This window comes from Carcharodon carcharias, chromosome 6, assembly GCF_017639515.1.
Source record: "Carcharodon carcharias isolate sCarCar2 chromosome 6, sCarCar2.pri, whole genome shotgun sequence".
Classification (NCBI taxonomy): domain Eukaryota; kingdom Metazoa; phylum Chordata; class Chondrichthyes; order Lamniformes; family Lamnidae; genus Carcharodon; species Carcharodon carcharias.
The window spans coordinates 73,729,309-73,755,669 of NC_054472.1; the positions used below are offsets into that span (position 1 = coordinate 73,729,309).

At 40.5% G+C, this 26,361-nt stretch overlaps 1 protein-coding gene across 4 annotated transcripts in view; it reads right to left on the reverse strand.

Annotated features, from left to right (window-relative positions):
* zc2hc1a (zinc finger, C2HC-type containing 1A) overlaps positions 1-26,361 on the reverse strand; it is a 102,016-nt gene that overhangs the window by 64,820 nt on the left and 10,835 nt on the right. For all 4 annotated transcript variants that reach the window (XM_041189795.1, XM_041189796.1, XM_041189798.1 and 1 more), the window contains 2 exons: positions 7,764-7,905; positions 40-182 (listed from right to left, as the gene is read on the reverse strand). In XM_041189795.1, coding sequence (XP_041045729.1) covers positions 40-182; positions 7,764-7,905 — 285 coding nt within the window. The remainder of the gene's footprint in view (positions 1-39; positions 183-7,763; positions 7,906-26,361) is intronic.

A 26,361-nucleotide genomic window follows, 5' to 3' on the forward strand; every position in this document is an offset into this window, starting at 1 on the left:
CGCACCACCAGTAAACAAGACATCATTGGTGTGTTTTACCTGTGTTGTGGTGCTTTGTTTCCCTTTGATACCAGCAGGTTTAGATTTGGCAATACGAGCAGCCTGCTCTTTGCAGAAAGAAATGTGTCTGTCTGCAGCATTCTCATTAAATCTTCTCTGGCAATATGGGCACTGGACATAATCTTAAAAAATGAAATTTGATAAATGCATTAAGAGAACTGAGATTCTTATTTGTCAATGCAGGAATTATATTCCTATAAACTTTTCAGGTATGAAATCAAAGTTAAATGATGTTCTGCATTAAATGTTTGTATTTATGTTAAAAGATTGATATACTCAGCTAACTAAAATAACATATTGCTTACATATATTGTTTCCCCCGGATAAAAATGATTGAATTTGACAACATATAGCAAATTGCTTGTAAAGATGTATCAACTTTCAGTACTTGGTACTGCACTTCCATGGTGAACCAAGAATAATTACAAGGTTGAAACATAATTAACAATGGAATCTTGTCAAAATGCTAGATCAGAACAATCTGAATGACAACAAATTTAACAATGAAGTGCTCTGAAAAGTGTTTACTTATCTCTAAACCGTGGAAGAACAATGCAAGAGGATATAGCTGCAGTACATCTAGCAAATCATTGGATGACCATAAAGAAGCATTTCTAAAAATATCCATGGTAAGGTACAGTCCAGAAACAGCACAGGTATGGATTAAATGAAAAGAATGGACTACATAGCAAGCTTTACCAATGTTTACCAGGAGAATTGAGAGCTTTCATGCTTCTACTCATGACACCCAAATTTACCTCACCATCTAATTCAATAATCAGCATCTCCAACCATCAATTCGACATTAAATTTGGATAAGCCAAAATTTCACAAGTTTAATGTCAATAACATGGAAGCCATCTTTTTTGGTTCTTGCAAAAACTTCTGAGCCTCTCGTCTCAACTTAATCCTCTTTCCCAACTTCCAATTCAGATTCAATATCACTAGGCTAAAATGGAGTATACTGCTCAACCCACAAGTTCAGTTCAGTTACCTTCCCCATATCTAATACATCACCAAATGCCATCTATTTTCACTTCTGAAACATAGCCAGCCTTCTTCCAATTTTCCCTGCTCTAACACCTATAAGTTACAGGTCATCTAGAAAACCACAGAAGAATCCAATGCCCTCACAGACAACCTTCTCACCCCAACTTGACCAAGCACTATTGGTTTCCCGTGTCCTAGTGAATTGATCAAGGTTCTTTTTCACAAATAGCTGCAGAAACTCACTTCTCCAAGAATGACCTATTTCTTACCTCCTCCTTCTGCTCCACCACCAGCGACGTTCCTTCAACCACACATTCCCTACCATCTGGAACTCCATCCCTCAATATCTCAGCTTTATTAGCTCTCTTCCTGCTTTCAAAAGCCTCCAATATCCTTTGCATTAAACATACTTTTGCATGCTCCTGACCCTACCCTTTCAACCCCAACTTCTACTCATTATCCAATGCTCCGAAAAATGCTGACATCTTTGCAGAGTAGTATAGAAACACAAGTTAAGTTAAAATATTAGTATGATAAAAACAGAAAATGTTGAGAGTACTCAGGCAGGTCTGGGAGCATTTGTTCTGAGAGAAAGAGTTAAGGCTTCAGGTCCATGCCCCTTTGCCAGAACTGTTAGTGTTAGAACATTAATGTAGTTGGAAGAAAAATCACTTTACAAAATGGTTTCAGTAATAAGGATATGCTGAATAAAAGAGAATTTCAGAAGACAATATAACATCACATTGCAAAATTTAGGATTTGGTTTCTCCAGCTTGAAGTTTGCTTCTTTGGTTAAAAAATAGATTTTAACAAATGGATTTCAACACAGATAATTGTGATATATTACATTTTGGTAAACAAAACGAGATTCCACATTACTTGCTAAGTAAGTATCTAAATAGGTAAAAGAGCAAAGGAATCTGAGAGTATAAATATATAAGTCACAAAGTTGCAATGCTGGTTAATAAGGTCATTAAAAAGAGCAAAGCAAAGACTAGTACTTATTTCTAGAGGGATGGAATTGAAAAGTAGGAAAGTTATATTAAACCTTTATCAAAACTTGGTTAGGCTCCCCTGGGAGTACTGCATACAGCTCTGGTCACCATATTACAAGGGTAGAGCGGCACTGTAAAAGATTTACAAGGACGATACCAGAAATGCAAGGTTATACCTATCAGGAAAAGATGAACAGGTTAGATCCCTTTTCTCTTGAAAGAGAAGGCTGATGAGTGACAAAGAAGTCCTTAAAATTATGAAGGGTTTTGCTAGAGTAGGCAAAGATGTTAATTGTATATTATTTGTGTGCAGGTGGTAGGGATTAACTGGAGATTCACATGTGCTCCTATAAAGAAAAATACAGATCAATGTAATATTAAAATAAAAAGGTAAATGCTGGAGGCCAATTGTAATGTTGAACTAAAAAGAAAAGTGCTGGAGATCAATTGTAATGACATAAATAAGACAGCTGAAAATGTGGCTGTTGAGTTAGGAGGTGAATGTTTATAATGTGCATCTCTGTAAATAAATACTTACAAAAGTACAAAAGTAAAGATGACTCCATTTTTTCACCATCTGGCTTTCTGGAGTAAAATATGGTAGTAGGGGACGCTTCATAGGCATCCAAGAAAATCTTTCATGCAGAAAACAAAATCTTTGTGGGCATTGTGGAAAATGGCAGAGCATAAGTGCAGAAAAGATTCATGAGAATGGCCCAAGGGTTACATAGGTAGTTTGGAGAAGTTGGAACTGTTTTCCCTTGGACAAAACAGAGGAAACTTGATAGAGGTATTAAAAATCATGAGGGGTCTGGACAGGGTAGATAGGGAAAAATTGTTCCCATTGGTGGAATAATAGAGAACAAGAGGGCACAGTATTATGAAGATGTCTTATATCAAATATTAATTTATGTCATCAGCTAGACATACATATGTATTGAACTTTTTTTGAAAAGAACACTTTTCCTTAGCAAAGGACACTGGCTTACAGCAGCTATTATGTTGCATTTGTGAAGAACACAGCCTATGGGGCTCTGAGAGAGATCATGTAATCTTAGATGTAACAAAGATGCTGGACTTTTCAATAGTCAGAGAGACTGGCACAGGGACAATCCCCCTTTCTTCTGAATCCTCTCTCATCAAAGCTGTGCAACTATGATTTGAAAAAGCCACCAGAAGACCTCATTGCCGCAAACAGAGTTCCTAAAGGAGAATTCTGAATCAACACCATTGTTTCCATTGAGAAACCCTAAGAACCAACAGCTCCTGTGGACTGGGACCCTTCAGCTGTGACAAGCATCAGACACTCCATGGATAATTTTTTTCTGACCTTGTTTTTAATATCTGGTACTCTGCAGTTTTTCTTTTTTGCATGTTTGGGGAGGAAGAGTTTGTGTGTGTGTGTGTGTGTGTGTGTGTGTGTGTGTGTGCGTGTGCGCGCGCGCGCGCGTGCGTGTGTGTGTATGTTTCATATTGAACATATCTCATACTTTAAACCTTTTGTCAACAATTTCTGCATCGTTACCCAAGTGAGTTTTAGCAATAAAACTAACTCTTCACTTGTTAACTCAAGGAACCTGGCTGGCTTATTTCTTGCACCGAGTTGTACACAGTTAAATATATATAATAAATTGGCTATATCACCTCCTTTCTAAGTTCAAACTCTGTTATAACCAACTCAGGAATAGGACAAAGAGAGGACTCAGTTCATCCTTGTTAACCTGGTCGTAACAAGAGAACAGGTAATTGGCTAAAGAAGCCAATGGTGACATGAGGAAAATCTTTTTCATGCAGCGAGTGATTAAGACAGAAATGCAGTGCCCGAGTGTGTAGTGGAGGCAGTTTCAATTGAAGCATTTAAGGAGGAATTGGATTGTTATGTGAAAAGGAAAAATATGCAGGCAAAGGCAAGGAAGTGGCACTAGAGCTCTGGCACAGGTATGATGGGCTGAATGGCCTCCTTGTCATGTAAAAATAAATAAAAAAGCAAGTATAAATTGTCAGGATATGATTACCCTCCAATGATCCTAGGAGTCTGAACCATATAACCAGTTGAGGAATGAAGTAGATCTGTGGACATGAGTTACATCCATAAAAGAGAAAACAAGGTATGGCTTTGGCACTATTGCTCCTTACAAGAAATAAAATCAGAAACAAAGTGTTTCTTTCAGTTGGATAGTGAAGGAGGTTTGTACCTTCTACTAGAGTTCTTGGATGAAATCGACAAGAAAGATGATCTGTTAAGTCTATGAGGCATGGTCAGAATTTAACAGATTTCAGAAATTCCATTGAAGATATCATCAACTTGAACAGATTGTATAAAAAACTGACAAAAATTCAATTTGGGGATCCCTAGTTCAGCATTAGCATCTAAGTTACTAAGGTGTCTCATATGAACAGGCAACTGGTTCTAACTAATATTCAGTTCTTGGAGAAGACCACCCTGCTGGATCAGGTCCCTACTGCCTGAAAAAAAAATCCTGGGGAAACAGTCATTTTCTTCAGCCTTTATGGAGCTAATAAAACATTCCATAGTGATACAAACAGAAGACTCAATGATTGCCAGATTTTGAAATAGTCCAGGTGCCAGACCCAGGTGTCAATACAACAAAAGGATTAAGAAGCAGGCAGAACGAGGATGAAAGCACCTTTTAGCAGAAGTGGTTATTATAGCAGAAGACAAAATTGGAACAAAAATCCAGCCAAATAAATCCCAGGAATGTGTGAGGGACAGTTATTAGGTGTTTCAGGTGTGATTTGAAGTATCATTGGTACTCAGAGGAATAAAGTGATAATTAACTGTTGAATTGATGAATAAACAAAGCACAGATAGACAATGTTATAGCAAACCATTAAATTGTGCTTCATAACCATACACTGGAATAATTTTAGTTATTTGTTAAATTGGGTATGTTAACCAGAACATTTGGCAATAAGTTTACAGTTAATTATTAAATTGAGCTAATTGTTAAATTGGACGTTTTAACCAATGCTCAGGGGAACAAAGACACAGTTTCATGTGGCATTGGACTTGGTCACCAACACAAAGGAACAAGGTTATAGTTAATAGGTAAATTGTGCTTGGTGACCAATGCATAGCAGAATAAACCCACGTGTAAATGTTCAACCAATTCACACAGGGACAATTCTTGGCATTCTAGCTAGCAAATAGAAACAAAGTTACATCAAATTGTTAAATTGGGACGGAAATTAATACAAAGTGTATAAATTTAAAGTTCATTGTTAAATTGGATTTGGTAATCAATACACAAAGTAAATATGTTAAATTTACTTGCTAAATTGGATTTAAGCAATTCACAGGGGAATAAGATTATACTTACTTAATTGTTAAATTGGGCTTGATGACCAATACACAAACAGAACATTACAATTTTTTTAAAATGGGTTTGATAATACACAAGAGAATAATGTTAGTTAGCTGTTAATTTGGGCCTGATTATTCAATGAATATGCTAGTTAATTGAGATAATTGTTAAATCAAAGCAAAATACTGCTGATGCTGGAAATCTGGAAAAAAAACAGAAAACGCTGGAAAAACTCAGCAGGTCTGGCACCATCTGTGAAGAGAGAGAGTGTTAACGTTTCACATCCGTATAACTTTTCTTCAGAGCTAATTGTTAAATTAGGCTTGATAACCAATGCACAGAAGGGCAAGGTTACAGTTAATCATTAAATCAGGCTTGAAATCAGTACACAGAGGAATACAGTTAATGTGTAGTTAGTAATGAATACTCAAGTTTAGTCAGTTGTTAAATTGGGTTTATTAAACAGTACACCAGGGGAGCAAAGTTATAATTAATTGTTAAACTGGCCTTGGAAGCCGATTTACAGGTGAACAATGTTAGTAACTAATACACCGGAAACAACATTACAGTTAATTGTTAAATTGGTCTTCGTAACAAGGCACAGGGGAATAATGTTACATTTATTATTAAACTGGGCTTCATAAGCTTTAGTTTGGAAAGCAAAGTAAAAGGAGTTCCAAAAAAGTACTCTGGCTGCTGAAATACAGGCTGTTGTTGAGTCAGTGGATATGGGATTATTTTTGTCAAATATTTTAAGTGAGATTCTGTGTGTACTGAAGATAGTATATCCAATGAATATTGTGTAGGTAATCATTCTTTGTGGGGTAATGTACATTGTACAAAAGTGAGTGTGAGAAAAGGTTAGACTGATCTTGCTGGCTTAAAACAAATGCTGGAGAAAGAAAATCTTTAAAATTAAATGGATGGATGCAAGTCACCAACTGCCTGTTTGACAAAAGTATATGCATGTACCAATAAATTATTACAAACAAAAACAAAAATAGCTGGAAAAATTCAGCAGGTCTGACAGCATCTATGGAGAGGAAGACGGAGTTAACGCTTCAAGTCCATATGACTCATCAGAACTGATCAGATTGAGATAATTGCTAAATTATCAGTTCTGATGAAGAGTCATACAGACTCAAAATGTTAACTCCGTCTTCCTCGCCACAGATGTTGTCAGACCTGCTGAGTTTTTCCAGCTAATTTTGTTTTTGTTTCAGATTCCAGCATCCGGAGTATTTTGCTTTTATTCAATAAATTATTAGTTGTTTTAGAGAGGCATCTTGCAATGCAATGCTTTGTAGAGAATATGAAGGACTAATTTATTTTGAATTTTGGTTGTAGGTTGTTGTGATATTTATATTAAAAATTATTTTTGAATTTACCGCTGGAAACACCTAATTGATTTTTAAAAAAAGGACTAAAGCCATATTCCAGTGAACTGGAATTGGAGTCAAAGGTTGCTGCACATTTGCATCACTGTATCTTCTACATTCCAAAAACCATTGAAATTGAGACAATCTGTCTGAAAAGCCACATCAGGAGCAATGGCCTCGAAGAGGATGAATGGCGGTCCTCCCCTATCCTATTAAGAAAGTGACCAGACAATCACCTGGGTACTCAACTGGGTGGAGACAAACCATTAGACATGATCACTTTCACAATGGGACCCTGACTGAGAGAGGAATTGCTAGCCATGATCTAATTAGGCTACAGTTGGAATACATTAGCCATGACCTGATTTGGAAAACTGAGAACCCTTTGTGATGTCTAAAGCACCTGCTTTCTCTGCAGAACAGGAATAGTCCATGGCAGTGTTTATGCTCAGTTTTCTGCTGTCCATCCTCATCTAATCATCCATATAACCCTCTATTCCCTTCTCTCTCAAATGCTCATCTAGCCTCCCCTATACTGCATCTATTATTCACCTCTACCACTCCCTGTAGTAGAAAGTTCCACATTCTCACCACTCTCTAGGCAAAGAATAGGCTATTTCTGTGCTGTGAAATCAGAAGTATGCGGTTAATCTGCAGGTAAATTGAAACAGTGGAATTATAGCACCTGAAATATTCTACAGGTATTAAACACTACTGTAGTCATTTAAATATTGCAACAGAAGCAAAATATTGCACATGTTGGAAATATGAAATGAAAATAGAAAATGTTGGAAACACTCAGCAGCATAGGCAGCATCTATGAAGAGAAAAACATTTTTTTAAGTAGCACCAACATTCCACCATTTGGATTCATCAACTTGTTCACATTAAAACAGGCAACAGTGTTATCATTGCAGACCAAATAATTAAAGATCATAGATTTTGGTTTTTAAAATACAACTTATCAAGCATTCTTCAAACTAAAGTGATAATTCTACTTATGCATGCCATACCTGGATCATATAAAGGTGGAGGTGGTGGTGGAAGGGCACCCCCTTCCTTCATTGTTTGACTAATCTTTTTGGCTGCTCTGATGGTAGCAATAAAATTTTCATGTTTTATTCTCCAGTTTGAAGGTTTTTTGGGAGGCTCAGGCTAAAAAAATGAAATCATTTGGAAATTAATTTATTATATATGACATATATACACACATAATACATACATCATGCTTATTTCCTGTGTCGTGCTTTATAATAGAAATCTGTATAAGTGTAACAATGGAAGTATCAATATTTCATAATGGGAAACCATTTCAACTGTCATGGATTGTTGATGAGTCAATTTGGAAAAGGTCAACACTTTTCTGCCATTTTCCCCTCAGTAATTGACCTTTCTAATGTCCTCAAAGTTTTAAAGAAAATAAAAAGAGCCAAAATTCTAATCCCAAAATCACAATTAAACCTATCTTCAATTTCTTCTGTGTATTTTAATACCTTCATTAAAGTTTTACTTAAAGGTGTTGTTGGAAGAGAATGACAGAAATGGTCTGGTGAGCAGTAGACCAGGAAGGGAGATGAAATAAGTGAGCAACAGCAAGCCCACGGCAGACAGGGGCATTTCGGTGCTCAAGAGAAAAATCTTATATTTAAAAAAATGGAAATAGATAATCATAATTTAACTCCTATACAAGTTTAAAACGTGTTACTTCTTAAAATCAAGTTCAGCATTCAAATTCAGGGAAAATGGCTCAGGAATAAAAAAAATAAAGCGAAGCTGACGCAGGCATCTCAAACAGTCTCAGTTGTACAGTGTGAAAAATTTATACTGAAGAATCTCATTAAATTTTGTACAAGATATTATAGCAGGGAAAAGCTGATACATAAAGAATGGCATAAACAGGACAACAGGAAGCCAATTACTGCAGTCAAGTACATACAGATACAAGATAATATTGACAGATATCCATTTACAGTTTTCAGAAAATGGAAAGAATTTTTACCCCAAATTAATAGGAAAACTCTCAGAATGCCAGTTAATAAAAATGAAATTTGATTTAGAATCAATGGCTTTAATGATACCCTCTAAATGACATTTTTTTAAACAAATGTCCTGTAAATTGTGCTCTCAAGACTAAAGTTCAACAAAGTGGCCACATAATATTGAATCAGTAGTAAAATTTAATGTTGGGCAGTGGCTGGGAATTCTAAACAAATCAAAACCAAGTAGATGTCCATGGAAAAAAATGTTCCTTACTCGTGACAAGGCAGCTAACACTGAGCACAGAGCAAAGTAAAAGCTCATTAGCAGGACACAAACATGCCACATCTTCTCTGGATTTTAGCCAAAGATTGAAATGTTAGGGAATACAGTAGTTATGTGCTTCATTAACTTTGACATCTTCCAGAACTGCTTTGGGCACATTACCCAAAATGGTCAATTGAATGGATTAGGGCTCCTGTTTGAATTTTAGAAATATAAAACATGTTTTTTTATCACTTCTCAACAAAGTCTCCCATTGCATTTGATAATTCTGTTAGTGGAAATTCTTTTCTCCTCTGGCCATCTTCTGTAGTAATCCACAACTAGCAGGTACTTTTACAAGTACAAAGTATATTCAGGGCAGAGAGGAAGCAGTTATGCAAATCAAATTGTACAGCTTCACCAGCCAATTATATGCACAGTTAAGTGTATCACATATCTGTACACATTACATGAGAACAAGGAAAACAAGAATTAAGCTAGCCAGAGCAGATGCTGTTACTTGTGTGTAAGGTGGATGCAGACAAAATAGAAAATTGGAGTGGAACAGACAACCCAACCATCAAAGCTGCTTATCAAGTCAAAATTTTAGAAGCGAATATCATGATTCCAAGGCATAGCTCTGGAAAGATTTCTAACCACCAGCACACAAGCTCTCATCTATTCATTAGATTGGCTATCTAATGCCAGTTAATTTGTCAGTTATCCAGGGAGTTTACTCTTCCATTAACTTCACCAGTTTACACTAGTCATGGATTCTACGATTTGATAATCAGCAACCCAGTTAATGCAGAATCAATGATACACTAAATTGCCTTTACAACCTGTTACCACGAAGTATTTATTATGTTCTTCAAATTGTTTGATAACTCTGATTATGCAAACAATTATTGATATAAACAATGTTCAATTTTGTGATATTTGTAGTCAATAAATAGCTTATTGTATGATGCTTTGTAGGATCAGAGAATGATGCAGCACCAAAGGAGGCTACTTGGCCGATTGTGCCTGAACCAGCTCTTTGGTAGTGCAACCAAATTAATCCAACTTCCCTGCCCTTTCTCACAGCACTCCAACTATTTTCCTTCAAGATATTCATAAATATTGCATGATTTTCTTTGATGATTCAGCAAGAAAGGGGAGGTTCACTCAATAGCTTGTAGATGTCTAAATTGACAGTTGCCAACATAAATTCATATTCGATCTGAACAGCAAGAGGGATTGGCATCATTCACTCCTAGATCTAAGCTGACCTGTAAAATCCACACAGTTCCTTATTAAGCAGATAAATGGTTAAGGATGTGTCTTTTTTGGGTCAGGAGACCAAATCCAGTATTCTTACAACATATACAGCTCAATTATTATAAAACAGTTTATTTTCTGACTTACTGTGATTAATAATAAAGGTCAAATTATCAATTGCATATACTTCTTGCCTACGACCCTTACTTCTGGTTAGCATGATCTATGAGCGAAGATTTTTTTTTAAAATCAACCTTTTAATGGAAGAGCCCTATGTAAATATTTATGATAAAAAGCCAGTTAACACGTCCACATTATAATATAACTATTTGAAGGAAAGAGAAGGAAAGGGAGGGAGAGGGGAAATTAAAGGATTAAAACATTATTTAGAGTGTCCTGGCAATTACAACTTAGAAACACAGAATTTTAACGGCACAGGAGGTAGTCATTGGGCCCATCGTGTCTGGATGTCCATTTCCTCGCCTCCTGCCGGTCATTCAATGGGTCTCTTTCTTGCCCTCCATTAAATTTCAAACAGCCAATGTAGTTGCAGCACACAACTCATTTTCCTCACCTCCCACTTGTTGTTTGCAGTTTCTCTTCAATCTTCCATCCCACACAACTGGTAACTGGCTAAAGGTGGAGTCATGCCAAAGAATAGGCACTGGCAGCAGGATAAAGGGATAAGTGAGTTTGCAGAGAACTATGCAGCAAGTCAGTGGGGGCAGCAGCAGATAACAACCAGATGGAGGTGGATGGATACCAATGCCATTTGAAAACAGATAACAGCAATTGGGAACCTGCAAGCTGTAAGGGGCAGGGGAAGATGCCAGCTGTGCTCAGCAGCAGGAGCACCACTAGTTCCAGTAGATGGGTGCAATATGAACATAAGGTAGAAAAAAGTATATAGATAAAAATTAACAACACTTATTTGGTCACTAATCAAAATACGACAAAAAGTTTGAAAAACGAAGATATAGCACCAAAGAACACTCAACAGACAGTGCAACTGCAGAGGTCAATTACTGTCACACTGGAAATCCCTTTTAAACCAGTGTTACCTACAAGTATCACAAGTAAAGGGTTACATAGGATCATTTGTTGTACTGCAAGATAACAGGCCAAATTTAACCACCATCTGATCCCATGGTGTAATTATAGGCATTGGCAAGGCTTGCCAGCCATTTTGATTTTTCACCGCTCAATATGTTCCCCCAACTAAATTTTTATTTTCATATTTTAAGCTTCATATTTTGGAGTTTTACATTTCAAATTACACAATTTAATTACTCTTTTCTGTCTTCCAAATATCAAATGTATCCAGTGCTGCTTGTCGTTGCAGCTTACCTGTTACGTGCCCTGCATGGTCAATCTTTTCTGCTCTTGACTTTTAGCTTTATTTATGAAAATGCCCATTGTTCACATAGCCTGTAGTTCCTTCTGTCTTCCTATGCAGCAGATTCCTAGTAAAAAGTTTTTCTGCAACTTCGCACCACCCATACGTGTTGTACGATCTTAAGTATTCCCAGGATTGATTCAATTGGTCTTCAACAGACTCCTTCACTCACCAAACCACTGCTTTGCGTCCAGTATTTGTTAATTTTTCTTTGGCCTGTGATGCGATAAGGCTTGAGAGACAGGGAATGTGGGACACGAAATGTGAGCCATAAGCTGAAGGCCACAAGACCAATGTATGCAACCACAACTGAAGGTAATGGGGATCAGATGATAGAAGAGAATAGGAGGAGTTGAAGCGAAAAACAAGCAGGCAGCACAAACATAGGGAAGACAGAGATCACAGGCCTAAGATATGCTTGGTCATTAAACAAAGAGGACAGGTCTACAACAGGATCAATTGTATATATTGTAGTCGGCTTGATGAGTTAAGTGGAGACTTCTCACTCCATGTTTTATGTGCCTTAGATGAATAACCAGCATAATAAAGCGTAATGACATCTGTATAACATTAATGCAGGCAAGTAACACTGACACCTGAAATCATTCAACTTTTGGAATATCGTCAACTAGCAAACTTGCCACAGACACGGTATATAGCTGTTACATGAAACAGCGTTGACCCCATTTTGTGGTTAAATAAGGTATTGACTCCATTTTGTGATTAAATAAGGTATTGACTCCATTTTGTGGTTAAATAAGGTATTAAATCAGAGACTTTATTCATACAATCTGATGTTTTCATCCAAACACACCATACTATTCAGACTTGCTGGCAAAATTACTACAAAAAATTAAGACTCACAGTAAAGCAAATTGTAATGATACCAAAAGAGGAAAATAGAATGCAATAAGACGTTACACATCATAGAAAGGGAAAGCATTCTTAGCTACAATGCTCAGGTATAGGAGGGCAAGACAAAAAAAAATTGAATTGGCTAACACACACCTGTACTTAACAACATATTGGGTAGAACAGAACTTTCAACTTTGACTTATAACACACTCTACTTAGATTTCCCTTTCATTGAAATCACTGAAGTTGAAAGTTTTGCCAAACTTGCAAGTTTATCCTATAAAATGACAGGATAGTCAATAGCTTACTTGGGAACATGTATGTTTAAACACAATACGTTCATTTGTTATGTTCATTCGTCTGTCTCACAGACTAGTCAAGCAACAGCCTGACATAGCCATCCTCACGGAATCATACCTTACAGGTAATGTCCCAGACTCCACCATCACCAGCACTGGATGTGTCCTTTCCCACTGGCAAGACAGACCCAGCAGAGGTGGCTGCACAGTGTTATGCAATCGGGCGGGGTGTGTATGTGGCAGTGGTGGTTTGGGGGCCGGGGGGGGGGGGGGGGGGGGGGAGAGTTGCCCTGGGAGTACTCAACGTCGACTCCGAGCCCCAGGAAGTCTCATGGCATCAGGTTAAGCATGGGCAAGGAAACCTCCTGCTGATTACTACCTACTGCCCTCCCTCAGCTGATGAATCAGTGCTCCTCCATGTTGAACATCACTTGGAGGAAGCACTGAGGGTGGCAAGGGCACAGAATGTACTCTGGGTGGGGGACTTTAATGTCCATCACCAAGAGCGGCTCGGTAGCACCACTACTGGCTGGGCCCTAAGTGATATAGCTGCTAGACTGGGTCTGCAACAGGTGGTGAGGGAATCAAGAGGGAAAAACATACTTGACCTCATCCTCACCAGCCTGCCTGCCACAGATGCATCTGTCCATGACAGTATCGGTGGGAGTGACCACCACACAGTCACTGTGGAGACAAAGTCCCGCCTTCACATTGAGGATACTCTCCATCGAGTTGTGTGACACTTCCGCTGTGCTAAATGGGATAGATTTCGAACAGATCTGGCAACTCAAGACTGGGCATCCATGAGGCACTGTGGGTCAACACCAGCAGCAGGGCTGTACTCAAACACAATCTGTAATCTCACGGCTTGGTATATCCCCCACTCTACCATCACCATCAAGCCAGGGTTCAATGAAGAGTGCAGGAGGGCATGCCAAGGGCAGCACCAAGCATACCTAAAAAGGGAGTACCAACCTGGTGAAGCTATAAAACAGGACTATTTGTGTGCCAAACAGCATTGGCAGGAAATGACAGACAGAGCTAAGCGACAGATCAAATCTAAGCTCTGCAGTCCTACCACATCCAGTCGTGAATGATGATGGACAATTAAACAACTCAGTAGAGAAGGAGGCTCCACAAATATCCCCTTCCTCAATGATAGAGGAATCCAATACAGCAGTGCAAAAGATAAGGCTGACGCATTCACAACAATCTTCAGCCAGAACTGCCAAGTGGATGGTTCATCTCAGCTTCCTCTGGAGGTCCCCAGCATCACAGGTGTCAGTCTTCAGCCAATTCAATTCACTCCACGTCATAGCAAGAAACAGCTGAAGGCAATGGATAATGCAAAGGTTATGGGCCCTGGCAATATTTCAGCAATAGTGCTGAAGACTTGTGCTCCAAAGCTTGTTGCGCCCCTAGACAAGCTGTTCCAGTACAGCTACAACAATGACATCTACCCAGCAATGTGGAAAATTGCCCAGGTATGAACTGTACACAAAAGGCAGGACAAATCCAACTCTGCCAATTATCGCCCCATCAGTCTACTCTCGATCATCAATAAAGTAATGGAAGAGGTCATCAACAGTGCTAACAAGCGGCACTTGCTTAGCAATAACCTGCTCACTGATGCCCAGTTTGGGTTCCACAAGGGCCACTCAGCTCCTGACCTCATTACAGCCTTGGTCCAAACATGGACGAAAGAGCTGAACTCCCGAGGTGAGGTGACAGTGACTGCCTTTGACATCAAGGCAGTATTTGACTGAGTGTGGCATCAAGGAGCCCTAACAAAACTGGAGTCAATGGGAATCAGGGGGAAAACTCTCCACTGGTTGGAGTCATACCTAGCACAAAGCAAGATGGTTGTGGTTGTTGGAGGTCAGTCATCTCAGCTCCAGAACATCACTGCAGGAATTCCTCAGGGTAGTGTCCGAGGCCCGACCATCTTCAGCTGCTTCATCAATGACCTTCCTTCCATCATTAGGTCTGAAGTGAGGATGTTCGCTGATGATTGCACAATGTTCAGCAACATTCGCGCCTCCTCAGATACTGAAGCAGTCCATGTCCAAATGCAGCAAGACCTGGACAATATCCAGGCTTGGGCTAATAAGTGGCAAGTAACATTCATGCCACACAAGTGTCAGGCAAAGACCATCTCCAACAAGGCAGAATCCAACCATTATCCCTTGATGTTCAATAGCATTACCATCACTGAATCCCCCATTATCAACATCCAGGGGGTTACCATTGACCAGGAACTGAGCTGGACTAGCCATATAAATACTGTCGCTACAAGAGCAGGTCTGAGGCTAGGAATCCTGTGACGAGTAACTGACCACCTGACTCCTCAAAGCCTGTCCACCATCTACAAGGCACAAGTCAGAAATGTGATGGAATACTCCCCACTTATCTGGATGCAGCTCCTGCAACACTCAAGAAGCTGGACTCTGTCCTGGACAAAGCAGTCCACATCCACAAACATTCACTCCCTCCACCACCGATGCACAGCAGCAGCAGCGTGTACTATCTACAAGATGCATTGCAGGAATTCACCAAGGCTCTTTAGACAGCACCTTCCAAACCCACAAGCACTACCATCTAGAAGGACAAGGGCAGCAGATAAATGGGAACATCACCACCTGGAAGTTCCCCTCAAAGTCACTCACCATCCTGATTTGGAAATATAAAGCCATTCTTTCACTGTAGCTGGGTCAAAATCCTGGAACTCCCTTCCTAACAGCACTGTGGGTGTACATACACCACATGGACTGTAGCAGGTCAAGAATGCAGCTCACCACCACCTTCTCAAGGGCAAGTAGGGATGGGCAATAAATGGTGGCCCAGCCAGCGGAGCCCACATCCCATGAAAGAATTTTTTAAAATGTAAAATATGCTACATAAAACAACCCATTAGAAATGAATTTTAAAAATTCATACATTTATTACAAAATCAAGTTGAAAAGCAATTGAGAATCCAAAGTTCCTTAATTATTATGGGCCATAGCTTCCAAGCTCCCCAGCGTCAGATTTGGTGGTGGTGGGAGATATACCAAAGATGTGCTGGGGAATCCCTCTCAGAATTTCAAAGGTCAGGGTTGGCACAGCAATTGCCCAGAAGTACAAACTTCCTATGGACAATCGCCCTGCCCTGGGAACGACCGGAAAATGCAATTTAAATTGCAAACTTCGAATGGTTCCAGCTGTGATACACAAATAATTACTCAGAAAAAGTTAGAAACATTGAAAGCTCTTCTAACTTCTGGATAACTATTGTAAAGACACAGGCTGGCACCATACCACACCCACTTCCCCCAGGGTACTACGCCCACACCACCGACACACACACCCCCCCCCCCCCCCCACCCCCCCCCCCCCCCCCCCCCCCCCCGCCACTACTCTGCCACATGGTATTCCTCAACCACCCCAGCTTCCCATGGGTTCCATAGCGTCCCCTGGCCAGACCCAGCTCTACACCCCCTCACGCTGAAAGTCCGGACCTCCCTCCCCACCCTCCATCATCCCACACCCAACTGAACTGGACACCCCCTCCCCCCCGCAGGCCCTACCCCATTCCAACCGACCCTCCCTCCCGACCACCAACACCCCCCACCACCCGTCAATGTCTGACCCCACCCACTCCCTATCCTCCTATTCACCCCGCCCCCCACCCAAACCTCTGGTTTCACTAGGTTTATGGGCCTTCTCAGTTAAGAAAAGCATCCATTGAATGAAGCAGCTATGCTAGGGGTTAATGTCAGTCAGGAAATTCCCTCCAGCAGATCCCTTTCACATAACAAAAATCTTCCTTTGTTGGTTGGTCTCATATAGCCTTAATCTTACTAGATGGTTGAAACAAGAAGGAAAAATTCTACCAGCAAAAGAGGCAAAGGATTCTGCTACCAATGAGTAAATCCACTGAAGGAGCATTCTGACCAGCCAGCCTGAAGGTTTACAGTACTCCAAAGAACTCGTATGAACAGTTTTCTCTGAAACTAAACATTTTATTGAAACTGATATATGGAGTTGCTCTTAAGCATTTTTATATGATACATTCCCTCTCTAATGTAGGTATGGGGAACCTTTTTCTTATCAAGGGCCACTCACACAGAAAATCACTTGTGGGTCACACAGACAAAAACCAACTTAGTTTATTTATTTATTTTTACAGAGAATACAGAAGCATTCAACTTATCCACTGCTTTAATGTAATAGCTGAGTTTGCTTTTCCTTAATGAGCCTCGTCATGTCTGCTTGGCACTAATGATGTTGCTACTCTGTCTGCCTCTCTCTCCTTTCCCACTGTCTGTCTGTGTCTCCTTTTCTCTCTCTACCTCTCCTTTCCCACTCTATCGCACATCCAAACCAGTCCAGGGCACTGACACAACAAACTAAGGCTCTGGCCAACTCCCAGTTCAAGGATGCACCTGGGCCTCTTCCTCAGTCTGCAGGGGCTGAGCCCCTGTCCTGGGCACCAATGGAGCTTGGGGGGGAGGGAGCGGTGGAGGTTGGGTGAGCCGCCGATGCAGCCAGTGTCATGCTCCCTTTCTCCCTCGCCCCAGGTTACTCTCACTTCACCACCCTATTGGCAGTCAGCAGCTTCCCATCCCTGCCCTCCTGCTCTGGATCTCAGGCCTCACTCTCACCACACAGCCTGGGCCTCTGGTGGCAGCAGCCAAGTCTCAGGCATCAGAACATAGTAGTGGCTGGCTAAGAGTGCAGCACGCAGGGTGTGGTGGGTGTGGGCCAGCTGATAAAGTGGCCAGATCTCCTGTAGCTGTTTACAATAATATTTTCACATCTGTGTACTCTTCCTCTTCTCCTACTCAGTCATCATCTATGTTCTCTTCCTCCAAAACTTCAGGATACCCAGTAAGCCATTCACACAGTTGAGTCAAGATCATAAGTTAAGGATGAGAGAAGGCCCAATGCTCATTCCCAAATCTCCCTTTATACTGTCCAGCCATGTATTCAACATCACTTTATTTTTTCTACTCTCTAATAATATCACTGAATACAACAGTTCTTTACAATGTCTATTTTAAGTTCACTTTTCACTACATTTAACTAACCTTTTGAGATGCTCTTCATACACATCTAAATTTCACATGTTTATGTGATATGATCAAAAAACTTCAAGTCTGGTTTGACCACTTGCATTATAAGAGACTCTGGAAAATTATACATAATTGCACTGGCTTTTTTAACCTCGGCATCCTAATTGATCAGTCAGATTGTTCACGCATTGAAATTGTAAGTCTATCAATCCAAGGTTTCATTCTCAGTCTTTGTTTGGATCCTATTCATGGTATTTTTGATGCATATGATCAAAAGGACATAACATTTATATTAATATTAAAATTGTCATTTCATTGCCTTATGTTGATCAAAAGTCTCCTTTTGTTTGAATTTTCTGTCTTGCAATTTCTTAATAGGAAAATTCAGTCAATTTCCATCGATAAAACAGCAATACAATCATTCTGGAATGGATGCCAAATTCTGCATGCTTCTTCAGAGGATCTGCGCCATAGAGCTTTTGACCGTTACACCTCCTTCTGTTGACAGACATTTTACATCTCGTTCTTATTTTTGAAATTGCATAAAATTCTAATGCAAATTACATTCTCCACCACCAATGGATATTTATCTGCTGCCCATTTGAATATACTCTATTTGTCATATCACCCCATCCCAACCAAAAGTCACTAAATTAATTTATCTTTTTCTGTTTGATTGCTTGTGAACTGGACATTCTCTATATTTTCTGCCAATGTTTATCAATTTTATTATTTCACCCGTCACTTTTATTTCAAACGTCATCCATTAAATAACTTGTCAAATTAGCAAAGATTTCTTCTCCGTCTTCTTCAATATTAATAAGTTCCTATTCAACCTGCTGCAAGGTCCATGAAACTGTTTTAAGATTTACTGTTCAAAGAAAAGACTGCACACACACACAATATGAAACAAATTCTTCAGTAAGCTTGCTCATGCATTCAATATATAACAAGCTGTTAGGAAATAGAGGTAGTTTAAGTTATATTGGTATTTATGGGTGTTAGGAATGAGTTTTAAATTAATGTTTAAGTTTGATTTGTATTTCTGCATGTGTGTGTTAAGAAAAGGTCAAATTGAGTTTTAGTTTCACTTTAAAAGTGCCTGCATTTGTAATGAGAGTTTATGACTGTAAGAGAAGTTAAGCAAAGAGTAGAAAAACTGGGCTGTTGCAACAGGGGTCCAGAGTGGCAGGCCCCTCCCACAGGCACACACATAGAAGAAAATTGAAACAGCAGTTTTTGAGTTCAGTTGGGGGCAGCTGCCAGGCAGAAGCAAACTAGAAAAGGCAGATAGCTAGTCCCAAGCTGAAGTTGGTTGAAAGTAGCTGCCAGAGAGAGAATGGAGCAAAGGGGACAGATAACAAGTCCCAAGCTAAAGAAGAAAGTCCCCAAATCCAGGGGAGTGGAACGGGAGAAAGTCCCAAGACCACCTTCTAGTCAAAGGTGGAACAGGAGCCTTGGAAAGGTCTTTTTCTGTGGAAATGAAAGTAAGGAGTAGGGAGGAAGGCCCCAAGCTACAAGCTTATGGGAAGCAGATTTAAAACGATAGGCCAGAAGGTCCAAAGAAACAACTGAAGGGCTGTAACTTTTGCTTTGGGCCTGTGAAGCAATGGTGTACTTTTGAAGGCAGAGTCAGTGAGAGCGAGCATGTGGGAGAAAGCTTGAATGCACTTGGTGACCCAGTGGAGAGGAACATTGGAAGGAGTGTTCCAAACCGTGGAGGTGAACCCTTGTGGAAGGTGTCTGAAAGAAAGCTTCAGTATGGGAGAAGATTCCAAAACGAGTTCTTGGAGAATGGAGATTGGAAACCATCATGTGAAAGACAGAGTTCAGTGAGATCGATTGGCTCGCGACATGACAAGCGAGTCGGGGTGGGGGGCGGTAGTTGAAGACATATCCAAAGCATCTGGTTGAGGTGGCCTCTGTCACTTGGTTTCAGAGTGTGGTGTGCCTGACTCCAGGTGGACTGTGTACTTACTGTGAACATTAGAGTATAAGATAGTTTTTGTAACTTATGCTATCCTTACAAATTTGTATATATCTGTGAAGGTAAAGTTCTGGGAGGAGTGGTGTAATCTAGTTCATTTTTTGTTGTTTAATGCTTTTGTTAAAAGTTCAGTAGCTGACTTTGGTGACTGTTCAGTAGCCCCTCTTCATGTTTCTAAACAAACAAATAAGAATTAGGATCCGTCAAGCTGGGTTCCACCCTGAGATCAGGCTTGTCCAGGATGAAGCGGAGAGAGAGAGAGAGATGGCACATCCAGTACTTCTATCTCTATTTTGCTACCAGCCACTGCAGCAAGGAATGGCAACTTTACGACTTGTAGCTGCTGGTTCCTGGAGTCAATCCGAGCCAAGGGTTTTATATACTGTGCTTTTAAATAAACCAAAGCATCTTTGCTTCTCACGGTCAACTACAAAATGTTAAGATTTCACATGATTACTTTCAATCACATCTCTTTACCCAAGCTGTGATTTCCTCTTTAGAGTTGAAAAAGCACATACAACGCTCCAGAACAAGTCATAAATCTGGAACTTTTAAATCTAATAGCCTTCTTTATTCTTCAAATTCAAGAAATAATCTAGTACTTTGGCTGAAAAGATGCATTGTAGTGGGAACACAGAATTTGCAGTAGGAGAATGTAAATAGTCATTTAAGATACACAGAATTAAATAGCATGGTGAGACAAATTATTATAATAGCATAAATCCTAATTAGATATTTTCAGAATTCTTTCATATTATTTGCAAATACAAGTGATACAGATGTGACTTATGTCCAGATTTCATAGCACAACAAAGATCTTCATTAGAATACAACCACCATTTTTATTTATCTGAGGATCATATTAGAATTGCCATTATAAACTTACTTTTTGCCCAGATACAAAATTAATTTAAAGTAGATTTCTTCTGCATTTATAATCGTAGCAAAAATAGTTCAAAACAAATAGAGAATATACTTTAGGACTCACATCAAAAGGTTGTGAACATCATAAGAGTTTTAATGAAGTCCAAGTGAAAATAATTTCACAAGGTTTATCAGATAATGTTAGCACTAAAATAATAAGACAATAAATCATGAGGGCTCACAAACTTTGTAATTAAGCTTCCATGCTTTTCTTTCTAAACTGAATTCAAATTCTCAAACTGCCATGGTGGGATTTCAACTCTGAATTACTAGTTCAGTAATATAACCATTACGCTATTATACTCATTATCTTTTAGGCAACTTATACTTTAAATCACAGAACGGAATACGCCCCTTTTATTTTAGCACAACCAAAAAAAAACACTTCACCATCTACATTATGGAGTCCATTGAGTAGACCTTTAATTCTCTCAGAATCAGCTCAAAATAATTCTTAGCTCCTGAGAGTTTACTTCACTTTACTCTCAGCCTGATAACTTCCATCCCCAGAACTGTCCTTCATGGAAAGAGTAGTACTGGAGATCCTCCCTCTAGTACAAACTAGGCAATCTTCCAGTTTCATTTCAACTCCTCTCAAATTCGGTCTTTTCAATCAGAGCGCAAGCTGCCACCTACATAATAGCGTGGTAAACCACAGAGACTTTCAGCCTCTAGCTACTCTCTAGACCCTGGCACGCTAACCCATCTGTGATACTGAGTGATATTTTAGGAAAGCCAGTAATCCGATATCATTATGCCTTCCTCTGTACCCTCTTATCTCAAAGCCCATCACCATGGTAATGTGAATCATATGGGCCTTGTATCCAGAAAGAGATGCTGATTAGCTATCCTTGAAACCCCAACACTTTTATCTTGGAAATAAATGGACAAATGTTTACAACTCAACACTCTCAATACTTTCCTGGGACTTTGGAGACTCTCAGTTGATCCACTGTTGGAGACAACGGCAGCAGCCTGTGCGCTAAGCATAAACACCTTGCACCTTTTTCCTAAGACAACTGTCTGGGCCCCCTTTAATCTTTAACAATCAAACCACCCAGGCTTGCTGTCAGGCAGACTGCAGGAAAGATCACATGACCCCTTTGTTTTACCCTATGTTAAAGACAGTCCCTAAATTGACCTCAGAATTGCAACCCAATAAACAAACACTGAAAACTAGTTATCAAAAGGCAATTTGCATAAACCATAAGGTGTCACAAGGGTTAATTCACAAAATAAGAGCTCCTAGTTTACGGGGTAACATATTGGCATGAATAAAGGATTGGTTAATGAACAGGAAGCAGAGAGTAGGGATAAATGGGTCATTTTCAGTTTGGCAAGCTATAGCTAGTGGAGTGCCACAGGACTCAGTGGTGGAGCCTCAACTATTTACAACCTATATCAATGATTTAGACGAAGGAACCAAATGTATGATTGCTAAGTTTGCTGATGGCACAGAGATAGAAAAATAAGTTGCCAAGAGGACATATTCTACAAAGGGATATAGATAGATTAAGTTAGTAGGCAAAAAATTTGCAGATGCAATATAATGTAGGAAAATATGAACTTGCTCACTTGGCAGGAAGAATAGAAAAGCTCTATATTATTTAAATGCAAAACTCTACAGTACAGAGGGATCTGAGTGGCCTGGCACACGAATCACAAAAAGGTAGTATGCAAGTACAGCAAGTGATTAGGAAGGCAAATGGAATGTTGCCATTTATTGCAAGGGAAATTGAGTATAAAATTAGGGAAGTGTTGCTACATATGTACAGCACCTTGGTGAGACTGCATCTGGAGTACTGTGTTACAGTTTTGCTCTCATTTAAGATTTTTGATCAACAAGGTAGTCAAGGATTATAGGGACAGACAGGAAAGTGGAGTTGAGGCCACAATCTGATCAGCCATGATCTTATCGAATGGTGAAGCAGGCTCAGGGAACCAAATGGTCTACTTCTGCTCCTAATTTGTGTTCTTACAAGATTATATGAACATAAAAAATAGAGCAGAAGTACACCATACAGCCCATCAAGCCTGCTCTGCCATGCAATATGATCTTGGTCAATCTTCGGCTTCAAATACACATTCCCGCCTGCTCCCCATGACCCTCGATTCCCTGAGACCAAGAATCATAACATCAATCAAAACTTATAAACAGGTGGTTACTCTTTGGCCAAACATGTCTATTCTGGCTCCTTGGTGAGCTATCCAATTAGCCCCAATTCCCTGTTCTTTCCTCATGGCCCTACAAACCATCCCCCCATCAAACTAATCCAATACCTTTTTATGATTGAAAATTATAAGTGAATCTGCTTCCACCATCCTTCCAGGCAGTGCATTCCAGATCATAAAAACTCACTCAGGAATAATTTTTTCCCTCTTCTCTCCTCTTATTCTTTTGTAATTTAAATCTGTGCCCTCTAGTTAAAGACTCTCCTGCCACTGGAACCAGTTTCTCCCTATTTACTCTTTAAAAAAATACTTTTCATCAGCACACATATTGATTTTTACAAGGGTGGGGCAGGGGAGAGAAGCGGTGGCATAGTGGAAATGTCACTGGGCTAGTAAGCCACTCAGTTCTATCAGACTGCTACAAAGCTTACAATAAGGAATCAAACCAGACGGACTGCCTGATACTGACCTAGGCAGTGGCAATGACAACGACAACAGCACACCCAGTCCTGTCGACCATGTAAAGTCCTCCTCATTAACATCAGGGGTTTGTGCCAAAATTGGGAGAGCAGTCCCACAGACTAGTCAAGCATAGCCTAACACAGTCAGTTTCAGGGAATCATACCTTAATGTTCCAGACACCATCACCATCCCTCGGTATGTTTTGTCCCACCAACTGGAGGGACCCATCAGAGGTAGCAACACTGTCGTCAGGGAGTCACCTGGGAGTCCTCAATTGACTTTGGACCCCATGAAGTTTCATGGCATCAGGTCAAACATGGGCTGGTCACCTACTGCCCCCTCTAACTTTAGTTGATGAATCAGTATTGCTTCGTGCTGACCACCACTTGGATGAAGCACAAAGGGTGGCAAAGGCACAGCACATACACGGTGGGGGACTTCAATGTCCATCATCAAGAGCGGCTCGGGAGTACCACGACTGATCAGGTTGGCCAAGTTCTAAAGGACGTAGCTGCTAGATTGGGTCTTTGGCAGGTGGTGAAGGGAACCAACAAGAGGGAAAAACCTATATGACCTCATCAACAACTGTTGCAGATACATCTGTCCATCACAGTATTGGTAGGAGTCCCATCTTCACAGAGGATACCCTTCATTGTGATGTGGGGCACTAACATCATGCTAAATGGAGTAGATTTCAAACAGATCTAGCAACTCAAAGCTGGGCATCCATGAGATGCTGTGGGCAACAGCAGAATTGTATACAACCACAATTTGTAGCCTCATTGTCCAACATCCCCCCCAATCTATCATTACCTGGGGGATCAATCCTGGTTTAATGAATAGTGCAGCAAGGCATATCAGAAGCACCAGGCATACCTAAAAATGAGGTGTCAACCTGGTGGTGAAGCGACAACACAGGACTACTTGCATGCCAAACAGCATGCAATAGACAGAGTGAAGAGATCCCACAACTAACGGATCAGATCTAAGTTCTACAGTCCCCACATCCAGTCATGAATGGTGGTGAACAATTAAACAACTCACTGGAGGAGGCGGCTCCACAATTATTCCCATCCTTACTGATCAGAGAGCCTAGAACATCAGTGCAAAAGGCAACACTGAAGTATTTGATACAATCTTCAGCCACAGGTGCCAAGTGGATAATCCATCTCCTTTTGGTATCCCTGGTATCACAGATGCCAGTCTTCAGCCAATTTGATTCACTCCACGCGATATCAAGAAACAGCAGAAGGCACAGGATACTTCAAAGGCTACGAGCCCCAATAACATTCCGGCTATAGCACTGAAGACCTGTGCTCCAGAACTAGCCACGCCCCTAACTAAGCTGTTCCAGTACAACACACCAACAACACAGGCATTTACCCAGCGATATGGATAATTGCTCACATACGTCCTGTACACAAAAAGCAGGTCAAATTCAACCTGGCCAAGTACCATCCCATCACTTGATCATCAGCAAACTCATGGAAAGTGTCGTCAACAGTGCTATCAAGCAGCACTTACTCAGCATTAACCTGCTCACTGATGCTCAGTTTGGGTTCTGCCAGGGCCACTCAACTCCTGATCTCATTACAGCCTTGGTCCAAATATGGACAAGAGAGCTGATCTCCAGAGGTGAGGCGAAAGTGACTGCCCTAGACATCAAGGCAGCATTGGACAGAATGTGGCACCAAGGAGCCGTAGCAAAATTGAAGTCAATGGGAGCCAGGGCAGAACTCTCAGCTAGTTGGAGCCACACTTAGCACAAAGGAAGATGGTTGCGGCTGTTGGTGGTCAATCATCTCAGTCCCAGGACATCACTGCAGGAGTTCCTCAGGGTAATGTCCTAGGCCAAACCATCTTCAGCTGTTTCATCAATGACTTTCCCTCATCATGAGGTCAGAAGCGGGTATGTTTGCTGATGATTGCACAATGTTCAGCACCCATTGCAACTCCTCAGATACTGAAGCAGTCCATGTCCATTGGCATCAAGACCTAGACAATATTCAGGTTTGGGCTGATAAGTGGCAAGTAACATTCACACCACACAAGTACCAGGCAGTGACCATTTCCAACAAGAGAGAATCAAAATCATCTTCCCTTGACATTCAATGGCATTACCATTGCTGAAACCCCCACTATCAATATCCTGGGGGGTTACCATTGACCAGAAACTGAACTGGACCAGCCATATAAGTACTATGACTGCAAAAGCAATTCAGAGGCTGGGAATTCTGCAGCAAGTAACTCATCTCTTGACTCCCCAAAGCCTGACCACCATCTACAAAGCTCAAGTCAGGAGTGTGCTAGAATACTCTCCATGCCTGGATGAGTGCAGCTCCAACAGCACTCAAGAAACTCAACACCATCCAGACCAAAGCAGTCCACTTACTTGATCGCCTTAAGCCACCACCTTCAATATTCACTCCCACCACCGACACAGTGGCAGCAATGTCTACCATCTATAAGATGCACTGCAGCAACTCACCAAGGCTCCTTTGATAGCACCTTTCAAACCTGCAACTTCTACCGTCCAGGAGAACAAGGGCAGCAGGTCTATGGGAACACCATCACCTGCAAGTTCCTCTCCAAATCACTCACCACCCTGACTTTGAGCTATATCACTGCTGTTACTTTACTGTCGCTAAGTCAAAATCTTGGAACTCCCTTCTTAACAGCACTGGGGGTGTTCCTACAACACATGAACTGCATGTTCAAGTCAGCAGCACACCACCGCCTTCTTAAGGGCAATTAGGTATGGGCAATAAATGATGGCCTAGTCAGCAATGCCCACATCCCATAAATGAATAGAAAAAAATGCAAAACTGAAAGAATTTGAAACTAGGCATGTGACTATTTAATCTTACTTTCAACAAATTTCAACTGAACAGAGCATGGATATTCTTCTGCCATTTCCAGAAGTAGTGCAACTCAATAACGTAGTTACATTGATAGTGCACT